Source organism: Camelus dromedarius, chromosome 3, assembly GCF_036321535.1.
Source record: "Camelus dromedarius isolate mCamDro1 chromosome 3, mCamDro1.pat, whole genome shotgun sequence".
In the NCBI taxonomy this organism is placed as follows: Eukaryota; Metazoa; Chordata; class Mammalia; order Artiodactyla; family Camelidae; genus Camelus; species Camelus dromedarius.
In genome coordinates this window covers 96538617-96557340 of record NC_087438.1, presented here as the reverse complement: position 1 = coordinate 96557340, position 18724 = coordinate 96538617, and the positions used below count along the sequence as shown (strand labels likewise).

Genomic DNA, 18724 nt, shown 5'->3' with positions numbered 1-18724 from the left:
TCCCGGCTCCCTGGCCGCCCCCCGGGGTAAACTGGGGCGCGCACCCCGACGCGGAAGCCATGCCGGTCGAAGCTCCGTGTGCTGAGGAGCCGGCGGGGGGCGCTAAGGAGATCTGGGGGTGCGGAACTGGGTCACCCACACCCCACCCCCCCCTCACAAAGGCCCCCGGGGAGGCCGCCCGCAGGCCCTGTAGCCCCGGCCTCGAGTGCCCGCCTCGGCCGCCACTCACCGCCAGGTCCTGGGGCACCGCCCCGCTCATGGCCCGCACCGTGCCGGCCCGCCAGGCCCGAGTGCGCAGCGCAGGCCCCGAATCTCCGCCCGCCGCCGCCGCCGCGGGGACCGAGGCCGAAGACGAGGCCGCCGTGTCCGCGAACAGAAGCAGCAGCCGCTTGCCCACCGGGGAGGCCGCCGCGTCCGCCATCGCCAGGGCCGGCCAGACCCGCGTTCCCGCCCGCCGCCTCCCACCACCTCTGCCGCCGAGCGCCCGATCCGCCCGCAAGGCCTCCCTCCGCACCACCCGCGGCCGCGGCTCCCCCCCACCCCCCCCAACAGCCACCACCAACCACCGGCGCCGCGCAGCGCCCCCCGTGGCCGGGAGCGGAGCCGCAGCCCGGGCCCCGCACAGCGCCCCCCGCGCTCCGGAGCGGGGCGGCAGCTCCGGGCCCCTCGCAGCGCTCCGCCCCAACCTCCCCAGGGCCTGCAGTGCCCCCTGCGGCAGGGAGGGGAATTGCAGTTTCGGCAGGGGTGAGGAAGTGGGCGTGTCTTTCAGACCCCCCATGGCACCATCCTGGTGCCAGCCTTCCTTCAGTGGGGTCCCATATCTGAGAGCGCTTCAGTTTACCCACCTCGGACACCAAAGACTTTTACTGGGGTGGGGGGCTGAGGCACAAGGTACCTAAAGAGTTGATGTTTTGAGCTAAGAAGTTAGCACCCCAATACCCTATTGATTTCCTAGCCTGAATATATGCACTACACTTCCTGTTATCCTTTAGGAAACTTTCTTCCCATTGGTCCATGGGACACAATAGTTTTCTTCTCACTGGCCCATAACATGGTACCATACCATTCTATACTGCCAGTACTTCATAGGTTCCTTTCCAACTGGCCAATGTGTTACATCCATTGCATTAATAATGTCACTCCATTGGCTGAAGGCCAACGTGCTTCCAACATCTCGGTATTTTGACATAACCCCATGGAGCTTCTTCCCCTTCCAAGTCAGCCAATGTTATTAAGTAAGTCCAGGTGTTTCTCAATTCAACTTTTAGGGGAATTGGAAAGAGACCAGAAGAGATTCTTTTCTCTGGTTCAGTAGTATCTCATCTTACCATGGAAGTAATGGGGCTTGGTGCAAAGAAAACCCCACCACTCCTATCTGAATTCACAAGCATGGGAGATTGATACTCCTATTAGAAAGGAGCTGCAGAGAAGGAGAGATACTGAATAATTTTTTGCCAAGGTTTTTATTCACACTAGGCCATGGGAAACCTCAGTCATTAACGTTGGTCACATTAGAGACAAGCACAAGTTCCATGGTCTTCTGGATGCAGAGTACATGTGGAAGCAGATATAAACCAGGAAAAGGTCTAATATTAATCCACTGCTATCCTAAAATTGCCCATTTCTTTCACCTATCCGACCTACAGATAGTTAAAGAGTAGTAGTTGGTTCTTTCTTCAAGACCTATAAGCCTACCCAGAAATCTATCCATAACCTTCTTTATTGTTGATCTACTTGTCTTGTAGCAAAGGTTGGGGATGAGAGTCCATTGTTGACTTTAGTAAAAGTACAACATCTAGTCATTCTAGAACTAACTCTGTGGAGCACCAAGGAAATACTTCCCTGGATTTTTTCTCTCCCTATTCCTTAGAACTTCCATTTCCCATAGCCGACGTGAGGCCTGACTCAGTGTTTTTTTGGGCACATGGCCTGTAAGTTCTAGTTGGTAGGAGGGGAACAAGGGTAAATCCATACAGAACCTAGCTGCCTTGCAGCTTTTCTACCAAAATTCACTGCTGGGATTTTCTCCCATATGGGTTCTAATTACTGCCCCAGCAACCGAAGCTGGCTTCTCACAGCACCAGAAACAGAAATGTGCCTAAGCTCAAGGATAGGAAGGCAAAGATGAGAAATTCATTCAACAAATATGGCAGGTACTTTTCATATGCTGGTAAATTTTCAAAGTGTTGGTGACACAACAGTGATTAAAACAAAACCTTTGCCCTCATGGAGTTTATATTCTTTCCTATGCTTCAGGAATGGAAAATGAAATCACACTTGCCTTCACAGAAAATAAACAGAAAAGCCCAACAAAAAAATTGAACAGAAAGGAAAAAAAGGGGGGAGGGAGTAATTTTAGATGTTGATTTTACCCCTGCTCAAACAGGTGAAGTGAAACAGCAGTTTTAAAAAACGAACCTCTAATTCTGAGCTGCTTTAACCACGTGCTGTTGGCCCACCCCCTCAAAGCCCTTCCTTTGTTTCCAAGGGAGGCTGACAACTCCCACTCCTTTTAGAGTATATTTTCATCCCTTTAAAGGTTCCTGCTCCAGGTAGTCAAGCCAATCCTGTCCTCCTGCACACTTCATTGGTATTCAACAATGAGTGCCACCAATTTGAAGCAGGAAACTGGGACGGAGGCTGAGCAACTTGACTCTTCTTGCCGCCTGACAAGTCAGCACAACTGGTAAAGAAAGGCTATGGCTTAGGGACAGAGGCTCCTGCCTCGCTCTCTAAGCAACTACACTTCACCCACACACATTGGGAGAATGCTAACATAGGGAGAAGAAAGGGTGGAATAGAAAGGTATAGAGAGTGAGCCACACAGCTTCTTTCAGCAGATGAACATTCCAAATTGAAGCATTAGGAAAAATACCACCTTTTAGAGCAAAAGAAAAGCTCTGCTGCTAGGATAACTTTCCAAAATCAGTATTTTCAGAACGGAGAAACTGCTTAAGTCTTTGGAATCTGAATTTTGACGACTGTATCTCCCACCTCTCCAGGACACAACATGTGAAAACTCTTAGAAGAAATTCCTGGTCAAGTCTCCTATCCTGCCTTCTCCCCAAAGCCTACAACCCAATCTAGACAAGTTTCTTAGTGCACCATCAAGCATTTCTCAGGGAGCAAGAATGTATTAAAACTTGACTTCAGCCTGCTGGAAATGAGAGTGACAGGAGGGAAGAAGAGATGCCTATAAGTACCAAGGAACCAGAGACCAAATCAGACTGCCAGAAATAACCAAGGCCTTAACAGATGCCTGGGCCATAGGATATAACTGCTGTGGCCACAAAAGCCCAGGGACCAAATACTACTCTCAAAGGGCAAAGGCCCAGCCACATTATAGAGGAAGAGGCTGGAAGAGTTAGGTGGCCTTCTCCCCGCTTCCTCCTTGCCTTTCTTTGTGGAGAAAGGAAGAAGACACTGTAGTACACAAGGCTGCTTGGGAAAATGGATTATTCTAATAAAACTTTATTTTTTCAAACACAGCCACAGAGGCAGAACCTCATGTTTAACACACACAGACTTAATGGATTTTTTTTAATATAAAACAAAGTTTACGAAAAAAATGTTTTCCACTTCTTGTATTTGTAATCCCATTAGCACAGGGACTTTGGCAGCAGGTGGGAGTGAAGGGCAGCTGGAGCTGCCACTGGGCAGTCACCGGGCACAGGAGGAGAGCACCAGCCTGGGAGTGGCTTCACTCACACACGCAGGAATACTCACCTACTGATCAGCCACACCACACACACAACAGAAATGCAGATGTCTACCCAGCGTTAACCACAGCCCTGTAGAGTGTGTTCCACTCTGGGTAAGCCCAATATGTGAAAATCCAAATAGTCAAAACAGCTAAAGTAGAGGGAGGTTGCTTGCTTTACAAAAGAAGCAATCACAGGCTGCTTTTAAATGGTCAGCAGTCCAAATGTGTTGAAAAATAGCATTTGGTTTACACAGAACTGTTGAAACAGATTTATTGTGTAAAGCGAAATGAACCACTTCTCATAAAGGCTTGTCCCAGGGCCACAGGCGCTTAGACTGGGAAGCTCCAGCTAGTTTAACTTCCCAGATCGTAAAGTAATGGAATTCAGATATGGAATCTATAGACCTTCTCCCCTAAGGGTGGTGCCCTATAGCTTTAGGGAAGCCAGGGTGGAGGCAGAATTATTGCCCTCACATCTTCAGCTTAGGGCTTGCAGAGACCCCACTGGCATTCCAGTGGCCTACTGGAAGCTGGCACAGCCAATGTGCAACAGAGAGCCCAGGGATGAGGATGCCCCAGGAGGAAAAGAAGCTGTCACCAGGGAAATTATGGCCTAATGAGGGAGAAGAGCCAGGGGGAGGGAATAAAACCAAGAATGGGCAACTCCTGGGCTCACAGTTTCCCTGGATTCTCCAGAGAGCCTCTCAGGCCCCTACAGACCTGGCAGCTCACTGGTAGTATGTGGTAACTCGCAGGAGAAGGGAAGGAGTCCTGGAAGGGTAGAACCTCTGAGGGTTGGAGGCTGGAGAAGAAACAACCACCTCCTCCCAAGGAGAGGTGAGGAGGCTGGAACCTCACTGATGCTCCTATCCAACATGTGGGAGACCTAGAAAATGACAGGTTCAATTCCATGAGGAAGAAAACACACAGACTTTTGTTTTCTTCCCTAACATGAGCAACTGGTTCCTACGGCACCCTGGAAAAATGCCCTTCTTCCAATAAACAGGAAGGGCAGGTCCAATTTGGTCTTGCAGGGTCTAACCGAAGCTGGACAAAGCCTCACAAACTATTGTGGCGGCAGCTTCAGCAGGCCTCTCCACTGGAGCCAGCCCTGCCGGGGCTCCTGCAGTCCTTACACCTATCACTATGGCCACCAGGACCTGCTGTCCTGACTCAACTTGTGGGTGTAAAACAAAAAAGGAAACTTAATCCAACAACAAAAAACTTTCAGCTGCTTCTCACAGCCTTTGCTTTACATATCCTCAGCCAGTCCCTCAGTGAGCCTCAACCTCCCTGAGGTCTCTAAGGGCCAATTAGAGGCAAATAAACATTTCCTGGCAGGAGTGGAAGACAAGCAAACTGGTAAATGCTGACATCCCCTTCCTCCTTCTCAAGCAGGTCAGAAAAGAGGTCGGGCTTGGATCTTATAAGAACAGGTTTCTCCACAGTCTGCTTCCAAAGGGTAGTGCTGGGGTGAGCTCACCCATGCCTGCTGGTGACTGAACACCACTTCTGCTGCAGGTCAGCCTCCATACAGGGCCTTCCTTCCTTGTTCTGGATCCTCAAAGGTTAGAGGGTGAGGGGGAAAAGGTCCCATCAGTAGAGAGAGATGGAGCCCTTCAGTGCTGCCTGTTGCCCACATGTGCTTGCATCCACTTAGAGAGTAAGAGAGGCAGGTTGTATACAGCCTAGGCAATCTGATGGGCAAAAAAGGCCAGCTCAGAATCAATGTGGAGAGCACTCTCCAGCCAGTACTAGATCTACGTAGGGGAGGGTGTGGGCCTGAGGAAAAGACCATTAGCTGAGGTCACAGCACTTAAAAGACCCTGCTGTACCCCAGAACAGAATCCTTTGCAAAGCCATCAATGCTAATGGATTACAAGCCTGGTTCCAGAGCTATGTAGAAAAAAAGAAAAACTTGGTGCCTTGCCCTTGACGTCTTGAACAAGCCCCCTGTCCTTTGAAAACTCACGATCCTGAGGGTTCCATGATGCTTGGCTGTTAAGGAGCAACTGCCTTCCTTCCCTAAGGCTACCCAAACAGACCTTTCCTCAAGTACACTCTCATGCACACACACAGTCTCACACAATTTCTCCGGGGAGGCTGAATTAACCCCCAACCCTGGCCAAATTCTAAGACACAAGTGCCCTTTGAAGCAAAGGGGCTAGTGAAATTCCCCGAGCTGGGGTCAGCAGACCCCTTCCTTCCCTGCCCATTGCTTTCTCGGTGGCAGGGATACTCACACTCAGGGCCGCCATGGGAAGGGTCTGCTCTGGGGCTGTCCCTCCCGCCATCAGCTCCGTTTATCTTGTCCCGGCCAGTCTCTCGGCATGGTCGAGCTTCCTGGAGCGAGAAGATTTCCGGCTGCCCTGAGTCGGAGCCCTCCACTCACCCCTATTCCCAGGCTAGGCCCCCGGCCTTGGGGCCTCGACACTTGTTAGTAGCCATAAGAGAGTCAGTCTGTGTGGCCCCAGGAAGTAGCCTCTCAGTTTTAGTTCTCCTCAATCAGATTCAAGTCCAGGTCCCCAAAGTCCTGCTGGCACAGTGTCCGCTTGCTCAGCGCCTGCCGCCCCCACCGCACAGCCCCCTCCTCTTCCTCTTCGCTTTCACTCAGCACCTGGGAGGAACCTCCAATGGGGCTGCAGGAAGCAGAGAGGGGTGGGGGGCTACAGGCCATGAACCACGGTGGAGAGATGCTGCTGCCTTCCCGGGATGTTTCTTGGAGACAGAGACCTCCTGAGTATGGTTTCTGTCAAACAAACAAAGAAAATTAAGGCAAAGAAAGATGCTAACTTCCCAAAGAACCCTGGCCCAAGCTGTATTTCAAAGTGTCCTTTGTGGTTACCCTTGAAGGCAGGAGTTCTTGGCTTTAGAGTAAGGTTGTGGACTTCCTGATAAAATTTGGAAAATTTACTGTACATGTACATTTTGAGGAAATAGCCCATAGTTTCTATGAGATTCAAGACTAGAAGCTCATTTATAAATTCACATGGGCAGGAATACTGTCTAGTGTTTCACTACTGTATTGCTAGTGCCTAGTCTGAGCCTGCTGCACAGTAGGTATTCAGTAATGTTTGCTGACTGGTTGAATGAATGACTCTATCAGTAACTGAGTGAGTTCTCAAAGAGGTTTGTGACCCAGTGGTCTAGAAGGCAGAATAAGAAAAAAGTGGGCAACTGCATATAACAACTGCACTCACAATGGGAAGTCAAAAAACATTTGTTGAGCAGATGAATGATGCAACAGCTTGTTTTGCTTAAGCCCTCACAGACCCACTTGAAGCAGTGAAGGGCAAGTGGCAAAATCAGCTCTGAGCATGAGGGGTGGGGCACAGATGATGGGGTTTTTGTGGTTCATGTATTCTCAGAGAGGAGGGAAAGTGCCTCTAGCAGGACAATCTGGGATCTCTATTGGAAGGTTTAACATGGGTCTCACCCTAAGTTTCTCTGAAACCCCCAGGACTGAGGAATTTCATAGGACACAGAATTTCAGTGCTAAAACCAGGATAGTTCTAGGCAAATTGGGATGGTAGAATACCTTAGCAAAAGCTCAGACAGAAAGGAGCTCTAGGGGAGACCCTGCCAGGAGGGAATGGAGCTAGAGGACAGCATAAAAGTGAAAAGAGAAGTGTCCCCCTACTTCCATCCAAGCTTCCCTAGTCCTGCTAGTCCCACCTGATTCATCTTGTCAAAGTCCAAGGAAGGCCGCAGCCGCCGAGGGTCCTCCTCATGGCGCCGCTTGACCCCAGCTTTGCGGGCATCAAGATCACAAGGCTGTGAGCGGCTTCGGGGAAGACTGTGGAGGCCTCGAGGTCGCCAGGGCAGCTCTGGGGAGGATGCAGGGGAGCTCCGGGCAGAGGGCAAGAAGCGGCTTGCCTGCGGGCCCAGGCTGGGTGACAGGGAGAAGCGCCGCTGAGGTGGGCAAGGTGACAGGGATTCAGCATCACTCTCCCAGGAGCCACTTTGGGGGGAGGCGGCACAGGGACGAGAGGACTCTTGGGCCAGGGCCAGGCTGAAGAAAGGGGGGCTGTAGGGTCTGTGGGCTGGGGCACATTGAGAAGAGGCACTGGGAGCTTGGAGGAACCTGAGGCTGGAGACCCGCTTCGGGGGGCTCTGGTGAGGCACCTGCGGCCCACCCCCTCCACCACTGCTCCGGTGCTTGATGGGAGTCCACAGCTTGGAGGGGGCGGGCCGCCACACCGGCTGCCAGCGAGACAGGTCCACGGGCACTGAGAGTGAGCGGCAGTGCCTCTTCGATGGAGGGGCAGGGGGCACAGGAAGCTTTTCTGGGTCTGGGGGCTCAGGGCTTAGGACTTGGGAAGGGGGCTGTTCCTGTGGGGAACTTCCCGGACTGGGTGGTCTGAGGTGCAGGCTCAAGCCTGAGGGGTGGTAGCTGAGGTTGAGGCTGTCCTGGAACTCGGCACAGGAACAATGGGGCAGGCCCCTCCAGGAAGCACCTTCTGGAAGGCAGTCATAATAAAAATTAATGATAATATGTTTTTAAGAGCTAACTATGTGCCACACAATGTAATGAATACTTTTTGCCAAGTTTCCCAAAAACCTCTTAAGTTAGGTACTATTAATTACCCCCACTTCACAGATGATAAAAGTCAAGTAACTTGCCAAAAGTTGTGCAGAAATCAAAACACCAAAGCAGGACTCAAACCCAGATTTGTCTGATGCTAAAGCTAGGTCTTTTAACCACTATATTACACTGCCTCCACTGTAAGGAACCACTTGAAATTGAAAATATAGTCTCATATACTGCCTGCTACTCCCCCTCAAAGGTGGAATGAGTCAAGAGAAACAAACGCCTGTGTGTGCCATGCTCATTCCTCACTCCACTCCACCAAGCTCTACTTTGCTCCTCCACCCACCAGCCCCGAGTTGGGAAAAGCAGGCTTATGCTTTTCTTCTTTTGCCTTTCCCCTTCCTATGTGTCAACAAGACTAACACAGGAGTTAGGTGACCAAGCAGGTAAGAGATCATTTGTATTCCTAGGGAGAGCAAATACAGTGGGGAAGGCCTTTCTTTGACGGTAGAACTCATGCTTGGGAAAACCCTAAAACTGCTCATGTTCCTTTGGGTCTGGCCACCCACAAGGAAATGCTCAATGTAACATACTGATATATATTATAGTTAGTTTAAAAAAAAAGTGCCAAATAACATATATAGAATGAAACCTTTTGTGTTAAAAGAATGGGAATAAAAATTTACATTTATATTTGGTTCTATTTGTATAAAGAAACTCTTGTTGGATAGATAGGAAACTAATAAAAGGAGTTACTTTTAGGGAGCTCGGTGGATAGGAGATAGGAGAGGAAGGGAGACTTTTCTCAGTATAAACTTTCTGCTATTTAAAAAATTTTGAAACATGTGACTATATCACCTATTCAAAAATTAGACTGGGGGAGGGTATAACTCAATGGTTAGAGTACACACTTAGCATGCAAGAGGTCCTGGGTTCAATCCCCTGAACCGCCATCAAAGTAACTAACTAAATAAATAAACCTAATTACCTCCTCCACCCCCCCCAAAACCAAACCAAACCAAACCAAAACAAACAAAAATTAAATTATTAAAGTCCCCAAAAGGCTAGACTAAGAGCAAACAAAACAGAGAATTTCTATGCTAGTGCAGTAGAATGGAGACAAGTGTCAGTCTCAGGTGACCCTGGCAATAAAGTTGCAGAGGCAGGCTACCTAACCTGGTTACTGGAAACCAGTAAAAGAAATGCATGGATGGAGGCATGGGCATACACACAAATATACACACAATGTCTTACCAGACACAAGCTGGAAAGGGTTCCCACAGTTGGAGATGTCTGCATGATCAGGCAAAGGCTAAGTAAGAGAGAGAGAGAACATCCACTATGATTCTGGATCAGGACACAGACCTCCAGAAAGCCCTCTTTAGCTCACCCCTGCATCTCATGGGCTACAGGGATGTTAGGGATTCCTAAGTGTTCTCTTTTGCTTGTCTTCTCAAAGTTAGTGAGTAAAATAATCCACACCTTCCAATATCTCAAACCCTTCTCAACCCAAGTTCTGGTGTCCCTTCTCTAGCAGTGGAAAAATCCCTGCCCCCTTCCTTTTGAGCTGGGTTTTGAGCCTTCACTGGGCTCTTCCAGTACAAGTACCATGAATCGTATAGCAAAGGACAAGGGTGTAGTAGTAAAACAAACAGCCTCAGAAAAAAGGGGGAGGGGGTTGTGGAGAAGCAGGAAGACTGGTCTTTTACCAGACTGATGCTGAAGCGTGTGCATTTCAGCTCATCCAGAGTCTGCTTCTGTAGCTGCTCAGTGATCAGGGTTATCATGATTCTCCCCGGAATTTGACTTGCACACTTTGGAGCAAATGATGGATGTCTTCCCTGTTCTTCTTCCAGACCTCACTCGTGAGCCGTCTTCTGCCACTGCAGCACCATTCTAGCACCATTGGGACTTCCCTCTCCAGTCATGCCTGCTGAGTCTGCCAATTACAGGGGGACCAACCCCAAGTGATATTAGAGATGTACCTAGTCCAGAGATGGAAAATGCATGGCACACATACCACAGCATCCCCATGTCAGGCCTCTGGCAGACATCATTAATTGATCACAGCACTTTCCTGGTAAGTCTAAACATAACCTCAGAAACATTCTGAATTTACTGGATAACTAGTAAAATGAAATGGTGTTGGCAAACAAGTTGAAACCTATTTGCTGCTCCTAACCTGGTTCATACTCTGCTCTGTCTAACCAGAATAATAGTACCACTTAGAAAACAGCTCAAATGAGGGAAAGGAATGCCCAAATTGTCATTTCTATCCTGGTTAGTTCAATATTTACCTTCCAGTCAGAAGCAAAGAGAGGTACCCTTTTCCTAAACTACAGAAATAGTAATAAAGAACAGAGAGGAACAGTGGTCATAAGAATGACTTTCTGCTTCAAACCAGAGTAAACAAGGTATTATGTTCCCCTTTAGCCTAAACAGCTGATATGTTATTGTTCTCCAACAGATACTGTACATATTCTCCTATAAAATGATAAGAGGATAAGGAAATAGTACCGGGATAATTCCCTACTACATTCAACTACAGATGTTAAAAACAACTCTGACTTTGTTCAACCAAGTTTTTAGCCTGATCTGACTCAAAGACCAGGGATACAATTAATCAAAACTCTTTCTCATAGTCTCTAGTAGAAGCAAACTAATTATATCAAGGAGGCAGCTTCAAACCCACATAATTGCCTGAAAGGTCTTGTTCAAGGGAGAAGGAGAGGTAAACCTAACATTTCCATACTGTTCTGCTTGTTCCCAGAAATGACCAGCAGGCAGACAGCTCACCAGAAGGTTTTTTGCTTTTGCTAGCAGAGAGAACAAACTATCAAGAATCAAATCTGGATCTGCTGTGATGGTCTTGGCAAATCATTTAAGCTTAGTCTCAGTTTATCCATACGTAAAATGGGCAGAATAATCTTAATCTGTCACAGGGACAACATAACGCAAAATATCAAAATGTAAAAAGTATACCCTCTGGCCTATACAAATCAGGAGTCCATACAGACTGCCGTTTCTCACCCCTCCTATTTGTTGCTCTGCAAAACCTCGGAATGCCATAAGTGATACTATAAAGACGAAGAAGGCAACTGGGTTGATCTATTTGGCTGGATGCCAACCTCCCTCACTGGCATTCAATCAGAGGCCCAAAAGGGCTCTTCTGTGACCTTGAGGGCAGATCACTTTTACTTATGCAAAAAAAGAGAATGGTCTCTACCCCATTCCCACCTCAGAGGGAGGCAGGCCAAAAGGAAAAGCAGACATACACCTCGATGTACTTGGAGTTGGGAAAAAAAGGTGTGGGAGAAGTCAATCATCACTATAGTCAAATAACATTTTCATGCACAATTATTATTACCACACTGAACAAAGTTCCAGCTTCCTGAGAGCTCCCTTCAGCGGCTTCCCCTATGTTTTTGCGGGAAAAGCTAAAGCTTATAACACTTCTGCTCTTGGTTTCTTAACTCTGCCCTCAAAGATCAACCAGAGAGGGAACCTAACTGCAGGCTTTTCCCTCATAGATCCCAGGCCTCAGGCTGACCAGCCATGAGGCGCAGGGAGTGAAGCAAACTCTTTCAAGCTTTTCATGGGGCATTTGGCCAAACAGCAAACTCCCAGTCCTCTTTGGGATCAAGTGAAGAGAGTGATTTCGTGTTTTTCTGCATTTTAATTGTTGGGATGTGGCCACACACGGCGGTAATTGGAACAATGCAACTACCACTAGGCAACTGATACTCTCAGTCTGAGTTTCCTAAAACAGGCCAGGCTGAGAGGGGGAACAGAACGGAAGCCATAAGGAATCAAACCAGGACACAAAAGAAGGCAAACCAGCTCCGCGAGGGGCCTCCTCTTTCTTAGGCAGGCATAGAAAAAAGTATAAGAAGCCCTCTCTTGCCGCCTTCCTTCCCCCTTCCATTTTGTACATCTGAGAGGCAGAGACAGCCCTGAACGTTCACTAAACAAGTTAAAACTTCTCAGCTTAACAACTGGCACGGGGCTCAGCCCTATATAAAGCAGCAGGCCGCTAGGCCCTCCCCAAAACACCACCAGGCCCAAACTCTCAATCCAGGCTTTCTCTCCACCATTATCCCCCTAAAATAAAGGTTAGACCCTCACCCTTGTTGGGTGGCAGTAACCCTTGACATTCGGGTTTAGGGATGCTGAGGTTGTGTTGAAACCTGGAGAACCTAGGATCAAGTCAGGCCAAGGGGGAGGAGAGTCACATATCCCCTGGGGACCTTCCCCCCAGGTCCCAGTCCCACAGCTCTGGGGGATACTGAAGGAAAACATGAGAGAGGCAGGGAGGTGCACGAACAGGTAAGTGGAGATCTGACCGCTCTTCCTCCATATGGCACTGGAGGGGACAGGGGTGACAAGTGGGGAGCACCCCTCCCCCCACTCCAATGAAGAAGCAAAAAACTAGGCCCCCCCTCCAATCTTCAACCTCTCCCTCGGTTGCCCTGTCTGTCCCCACGGGGTGGGGCATGGGGCGTCCGCTGGCCCCTGGTGGGGGGGGGGGGGTGCCAGAGCACGCTCAGGGAGGCTGTCGTTCGCCTTTTCCCAATCAGCTTCCATCATCTGGCCGCGGGAAGCGAACTCAGGACGCAGGGGATGGAGAGGGTCTGGGACTTAGCACTCCGCCACCCCCTCCCCCACTGGGTCCCGTGCTTTCCCCGCGGAGGCGGCCAGTGAGGCCCTGCCTCGCGGGCGGCAGGACTGGGGGAGGGGAAAAAGGGAAGGAGGGAGGGACGGTCGAGGTACCCGCCCCGAGGCCCCAGCGCCACCTGCCCTCCGCCACCTACCGCGGCTCCACCAGCTCCCAGGGCCGCGGCCGGAGCAGCTCTGAGCGCTCGGTTCGCCCCACGGTGCCCTTAAAAGGCGCCGGAGCGAACCAACGGGTCCTTGAGGAGAGTGGGGAGATAGCTCCGGTTCGCAGAATCCGCCTGAACCGTCCGCGGAGGCTTGAGCCACGCGTCGTTTCTCCCGAAAAGTCTTTCTTGGATAGCGCTGTCGGGAAGAGGCCTGGCTCTTTGATTAGGGATTAGGGTCGTTTCCTCACTATCTAGTCACCCCCTCCAAAACAGTGCAGAAGGTGAACTGGCCCAGTTGGAGGCAAACCTCGAAACCCGCGGGGGAGGCCGTGTCGAATGAAGATAAACAAAGCCATCGCTCCCGCCCTCCATTACTACATCTGTCCACTTACAGCCCCCAGCTCGGTTCGAGCGGCGTAAGAGAATTAGCCAAGGTTCCTCTCACCTGCTCTCCTGTCCCGCCCTCCACGGCCGCCTCTTTGAAGGAATCCCCCTTCCCCCAGCAGAGGACCGGTCCGCGGCGCGAAGGCTTCTGGGAAGTGTAGTCCAAGCGCCGATTAGGGCCTGCTCTGAGTCCCAGGAGCCCCTTTTCCAGCAGCCGGATCCGCTCGAACCTTACAAACCAAGGACTTACAACGGTTGCGGGGGTGTTCCCACTTGGTTCTATAACTAGGTATCACCCAAAACGCTGTAAAGCTGACGAGGGCCCAGTGCTGTTCACGTCTCCTCCCTCTACGCCCCCCTCCCAGCAGGATGAGGTAATGGGATTGTGATTATGACATCATAGGCGGTTCAATTGCTTGCGTGGGGGGAGGGGGGGCCAGTACGGTGGTTACAGCTGGACCACTTTTCTTTAAGATAGAAAGAGAGGGAGGAAACAGGCCGATGGAGGGAAAGATGATGATGGCACTGTATTTCCTCTTAAGGAAGAGAAAACCACCTTTTATTAAATCTCCACTACTACCACCACCTTCCACCTCAGCCAAAGTTTAAGTCCTTTTTGAAGAGCCTGAATATAGCAGTTAATAGGCGAAGAAGTTGTGGAACAGCTAGATTGATTTCTGGCTCTTATGTAAATTTGCTTCTGAGCTATCAAGGTTTTAGGGAGAGGGGGAAAAGATGGGAACAGGAGAGATTTTAAACAATGCCTTCGTGTTATGATCTCTTTGTAGGACAGTTTTAGATTTCTTTTTAAATTGATTGGAAAGTAGAAGTAATGCAAGTCATCTTCACTATTACATTCAGAAACAAGTCCCCCGAAAGACATGTTTTCCCTATTTTGTGCCCTACTCAAGTCTGGGACAGATAAGTAGTTGTGATCAGCTAGAAAGTACAGCCAGTGGTGGGATCTTCAACACAGAGCCAGGGAAAGGAGGGGGCAGGAGCCACCAAATCTGCAAACTGAAAAAAGAAGAGTAGAGGGAATGTGAGGTACTTATCAAGAAAATGGGAGTGGAAGGAAGATGCACTTCACATTTGCTTGTCTTGTACATTTCCCCTTGGCAAAAGAAGGGGCAGTGACCATGCAGGACAGGAGACATGGATTCCAATAATTGCTGTTGTGGAACACTTATGTGCCAGGCACTGTGCTGCATACTTTAAATATGTATTCTCATTTTTGCCTCCAATCATCAAGTGAGACAAAAATCTCCTTATTTGACATATGAAACAGTAGGAGAGGTCAAGTGACTGCTCATGTGGTGGGCAAAGGTAGTACTAAAAAGCAGTCTGAGGCTCTAAAGCCCTTGTTCTTCACCACTACGTGATCTTCCTTTTTATTTAGTAATAAAATACCATGCTTATTAAAGTTAAATGATTGAGTATAAGAAGTTAAGTTAGCATTGGTACATTTGCAAAACAAAGACATTGAGACACTTAAAACCACCAAACCTTGCAAGTCAGGTTTCAGTTCTCATTTCAAAGGAAGATTACACCCATTTTCATCAAGTATAAAATAGCCCCTAGTGCAGCCCAACTTTTCCTCCATTACTAATTAAATATCCTAATGTTTTAGTTCAAAGTTTACTCATGTCCTGCCATTTTTTCCTGCTGTCGCATTTTTCTTCTTTTGTTCTTGGGCTACTACCTTGAACCCCATCAAAATTGTAACCTCCTGAGCCAGACCTCATCTCTGACCCTGCTCCAGTGGATTCCAGCAGAGGCTCCCTTCTTTTCCTCATCCAGATTCTCTGAGGGTTCTATGGCCTGAGACAAGTCATCCAAAGGGGTGGGATCCATTGGCTTTAAGAGACTCTCCATTTCCTGCCTAAGGAGGCAACAGAGTCAGAAGAACATGCACCTCATTCAAACTCTCCCTTTTCAGCCAGTGAAAGCTAAACTTCTGCAAAGTGGGGAGAGGTAGGGCTCAGTCCACCACTCAAGGAAGTAACCAGGAATAATGCACGTACCCCTCAGCCCCCCTGCCCTGCAGAGGCTGGCTAGGGGGGTCCCACGAATGTAGAGCTCTTCTCCATTGCCTGATCTGGGCATCCCAGGAGCGACGACTGTACCTCCTGTTCTTGTTTGGTGTTTGAGGGTGAAATCCTGGCTGTCGCTGTGCCCTGGCAATGACAAATGTGTCAGACTAAGGTCAAGGTGATGGAGCACAGCTCACTGCTTATCACAGTGAATCAGGAGACTCATTAGGGTCTCTGAGAATAAGATAGGATCAATTCTCTCAATCCAAAGAGATCTTTAAACACCAAACTTCCCAACTCCCTAATATTCTTTCTTCTGAGAAGGGTAAATTAGATATCCTAATTCTCCCAGAAATCAAGATAGATAGAAAAGACGGTATTTGACATGTCTTTAAAATAAATTCTACCTTCTTATACATTAGTTTGTATGTATTCATATAAGCTTACCTGTAATTAGGCAAGTATATCATAATTAGCCAAGTCAGCTGGAGGTATGAGGTGAAAATGGATGGAAGTAAAAAAAACTTCATTAGCTTTTCCAAACCCCTCCCCGCCCCCAGAGCCTCTCCCAGCTCCTGCTAAGCTAGCGCCTCAGCCATCATCAGCCGCCATCAAGATCATCTACTGGGATCTCATCAGCCATGATGAGATGTTCCCCTGACATCTACAAGATCCAGGAGATCAAAGACAGGCTGTGTCTGGAGATGGAGGGGAAGATGGCCAGTAAGACAGGGGGTAACAATGATGGCTCGCTCATTGGTGAAAATGCCTCCACTGAATGCCCTGAGGGCGAAGGCACGAAAGCACAGTCATCACTGGTGTCGATATTGTCATGAACCATAACCTGCAGGAAACCAGCTTCACAAAAGAAACCTACAAGAAGTACATCAAAGGCTACATGAAGTCAATCAAAGGGAAGCTTGACGAACAAAGGCCAAAAGGAGTAAAAACCTTTTATAATAGGCACTGCAGAACAAATCAAGCACATCCTTGCTAATTTCAAAAACTATCAGTTGTTTATTGGTGAAAACATGAATCCAGATGGCATGGTTGCTCTGCTAGACCACTGTGAGGATGGCGTGACCCCACACATGATTTTCTTTAAGGATGGTTTAGAAATGGAAAAATGTTAACAAATTTGGCTGTTACTTTGGATCTATCACCTGTCATCATAACTGGCTGGCCCCTGCTTTTCATCCACGCAGCACCAGGTCTTAGACAAATGGGACTGATGTCATCTTGAGCTCTTCATTTATTTTGACATTGATTTATTTGGAGCAGAGTTATTGTTTTTGAGAAAAAAAAGACATGTCATGTAGGTCGTCTAAAAATAAAATGCATTTTAACTAAAAAAAGAAAAAAAACTTCATTAGCAAATATGGCTAGAGCTTTTAAAAATCTTATGGACCAAATATTATTTGTTCCACTTGAAAAAAATTTTAAACTTATTTTTGGGGCTAGATTGCAGGATAATTCATTTTAGTAATGCTGCAAAGTGAGATCTCTTTGTGAGAGCACTCAGATTCTAGTATCTTTCCATCATCCGACATTGAATATAAGCCACTTGGTTGACACTTTTGTTGTGACTGTCCACAATTACACTCACTTGGGAACCTGCTGCAGAAAGCACTGGTAACCAGGCGTGCACTTGCCATAATCTATCTGCTTTTGCCGCCGTTGTAGGACAATTTCATCTGTCTCTACCTCCCACCTGTGAAGAAGTAGATAGTGGCCCCATAAAGTGTGATTATAGTCATCAAAGCAGAAACCAACTCATCCCATATTCCCTTAATCCCCAGCCTGATTTTCAAACTCACCTGGCATGGCAGGGCTCTGTGCTAACTCCCACACTCACCATCTCTATCCTATAGGATAAAGACTCCTCACACACCTCCATTCTGGGGAAGTAGATTGTACAGATAAAAAGGGTATTAGGATAAAACCCTGCTAATTACATTGTACCTCTCAGCCACTACTACTACTACTAAAATCCTGACACCAGATAAATGTTGTATTTGTGACTTACTGTATCTCAAAGATAAAGGTTGCATTTCTGATTTATTTTTCAAACTGTGCTCTGCAAGCCATCTTCATGGGTAGCACCTGGAGGCCTTGTTAATTCCTGGGGCCCACTCTAGACTGAATCATCAGTTTGGGGGCCTGAATTATAAAGAGCTTCTGAGGTTATTTTAAACATTTTTTATTATGGAAAATTTCAGATATACAAAGAGAATAGCATAATCCTCTGCTGCTCAAAGTATGGTCCAAGGACCAGCTGCATCAGCATCAGCTGGGAGCTTTTTAGAAGTGCAGGCTCTTGGGCCCCAACCCACATCGACTGAATCAGAATTTACATTCTAACAAGATTCCCCAGGTGATTAGTATGCTGGTTAAACTTTCAGAGCACTGATAAAATGGACCAGTTACACATCACCCAATACTCACGGCCAATCTTGTTTCATGTATGCCCACCACCACTCCTACAGGATTTTATAAAAGCAAATCTCCAACATTAAGAATAAATTCTTAATATCACCTAGTCAATGTTCACATTTCCGTAAACAACCACAATTTGAGATCCTTTGGACTGTGGTAAGAATTAAGCGAAGAGATGATTCAACCCTCCTATTTTCCTTGAAAAGGAATTTCCTTTACCCCACATAACCTAGAATCTCAGATATTGCGCGCTTAAAAGGGACACCGACCAAGGAAAGCTCTTGGAAGGGGCCAATGCCGATCATCAGAAATACACACACCTGTCTCGTCGCAACATCTGCCATCCCGGCGGCAAATGTTCCATCTACAGCAGAAGGCTAGCAAAACGTAATGACACGAGAAAGAAGCAGGGAAGAAAAAAAAATAGTTTGAAACACGGTCCCACATAAATTAGGTAGTATCCTAAGGAGTGGTGGTCGCTAGCAAGGTGCGATTTAAACATCCCGGGGCTTGAGGGTCTGAGGGACCGGAGGGCTCAGAAAGGGTGTGGTGATTGGCCAGAGGGAGAGCCAATGACGCGCCAAGCTCCTTGTGGGGCGGGGCTTACCTAAGCTTTTGCTGAAAGCTGGTGGGCCAATTGGCAGCCTACTCTGGTGGAGGGGCGGGGCAAATAGCGCTCCTTCCGGAGTAGCTCACGCCCCGGGTGACGTACGAGTCAATCGATTGGCCGAGGCGGGGATGGGTCTGGGCAGGCACCCGGAGATTGGCTGACTCAGCTGAGAGGCGAGCGGGATAGGCTATTGAGAGGGCGGAAGGT

The 18724-nt window shown here is 48.3% G+C and overlaps 3 protein-coding genes and 1 pseudogene across 6 annotated transcripts in view; 1 reads left to right on the top strand and 3 right to left on the bottom strand.

The window, feature by feature from the left end:
* KDM3B (lysine demethylase 3B) overlaps positions 1 to 518 on the bottom strand; it is a 59528-nt gene extending 59010 nt beyond the window's left edge. For all 3 annotated transcript variants that reach the window (XM_031449101.2, XM_064484326.1, XM_064484325.1), the window contains exon 1: positions 230 to 518. In XM_031449101.2, coding sequence (XP_031304961.2) covers positions 230 to 421 — 192 coding nt within the window. In that variant the 5' untranslated portion in view covers positions 422 to 518. The remainder of the gene's footprint in view (positions 1 to 229) is intronic.
* A 2937-nt stretch (positions 519 to 3455) lies between these two features.
* On the bottom strand, positions 3456 to 13545 carry FAM53C (family with sequence similarity 53 member C). Of its 2 annotated transcripts, none has more exons than XM_064484323.1 (5): positions 13500 to 13545; positions 9944 to 10173; positions 9489 to 9546; positions 7379 to 8163; positions 3456 to 6452 (listed from the first exon to the last, which is right to left on the bottom strand). In XM_064484323.1, exons 2-5 carry the CDS (start codon positions 10019 to 10021, stop codon positions 6195 to 6197), a joined length of 1179 nt encoding a protein of 392 aa, XP_064340393.1. In that variant the 5' UTR covers positions 10022 to 10173; positions 13500 to 13545; the 3' UTR covers positions 3456 to 6194. The 2 variants fall into 2 exon arrangements, with proteins under 2 accessions (XP_064340393.1, XP_031304968.1); XM_031449108.2 differs by lacking the exon at positions 13500 to 13545 and adding an exon at positions 13046 to 13466.
* A 1532-nt stretch (positions 13546 to 15077) lies between these two features.
* On the bottom strand, positions 15078 to 18436 carry LOC105090672 (histone RNA hairpin-binding protein-like). Its single transcript, XM_064484324.1, has 5 exons — positions 18228 to 18436; positions 17289 to 17369; positions 17078 to 17182; positions 15459 to 15615; positions 15078 to 15316 (listed from the first exon to the last, which is right to left on the bottom strand). Exons 1-5 carry the CDS (start codon positions 18269 to 18271, stop codon positions 15152 to 15154), a joined length of 552 nt encoding a protein of 183 aa, XP_064340394.1. The 5' UTR covers positions 18272 to 18436; the 3' UTR covers positions 15078 to 15151.
* LOC105090664 (translationally-controlled tumor protein-like) lies at positions 16036 to 16804 on the top strand (annotated as a pseudogene).
* Positions 18437 to 18724: the final 288 nt, after the last annotated feature.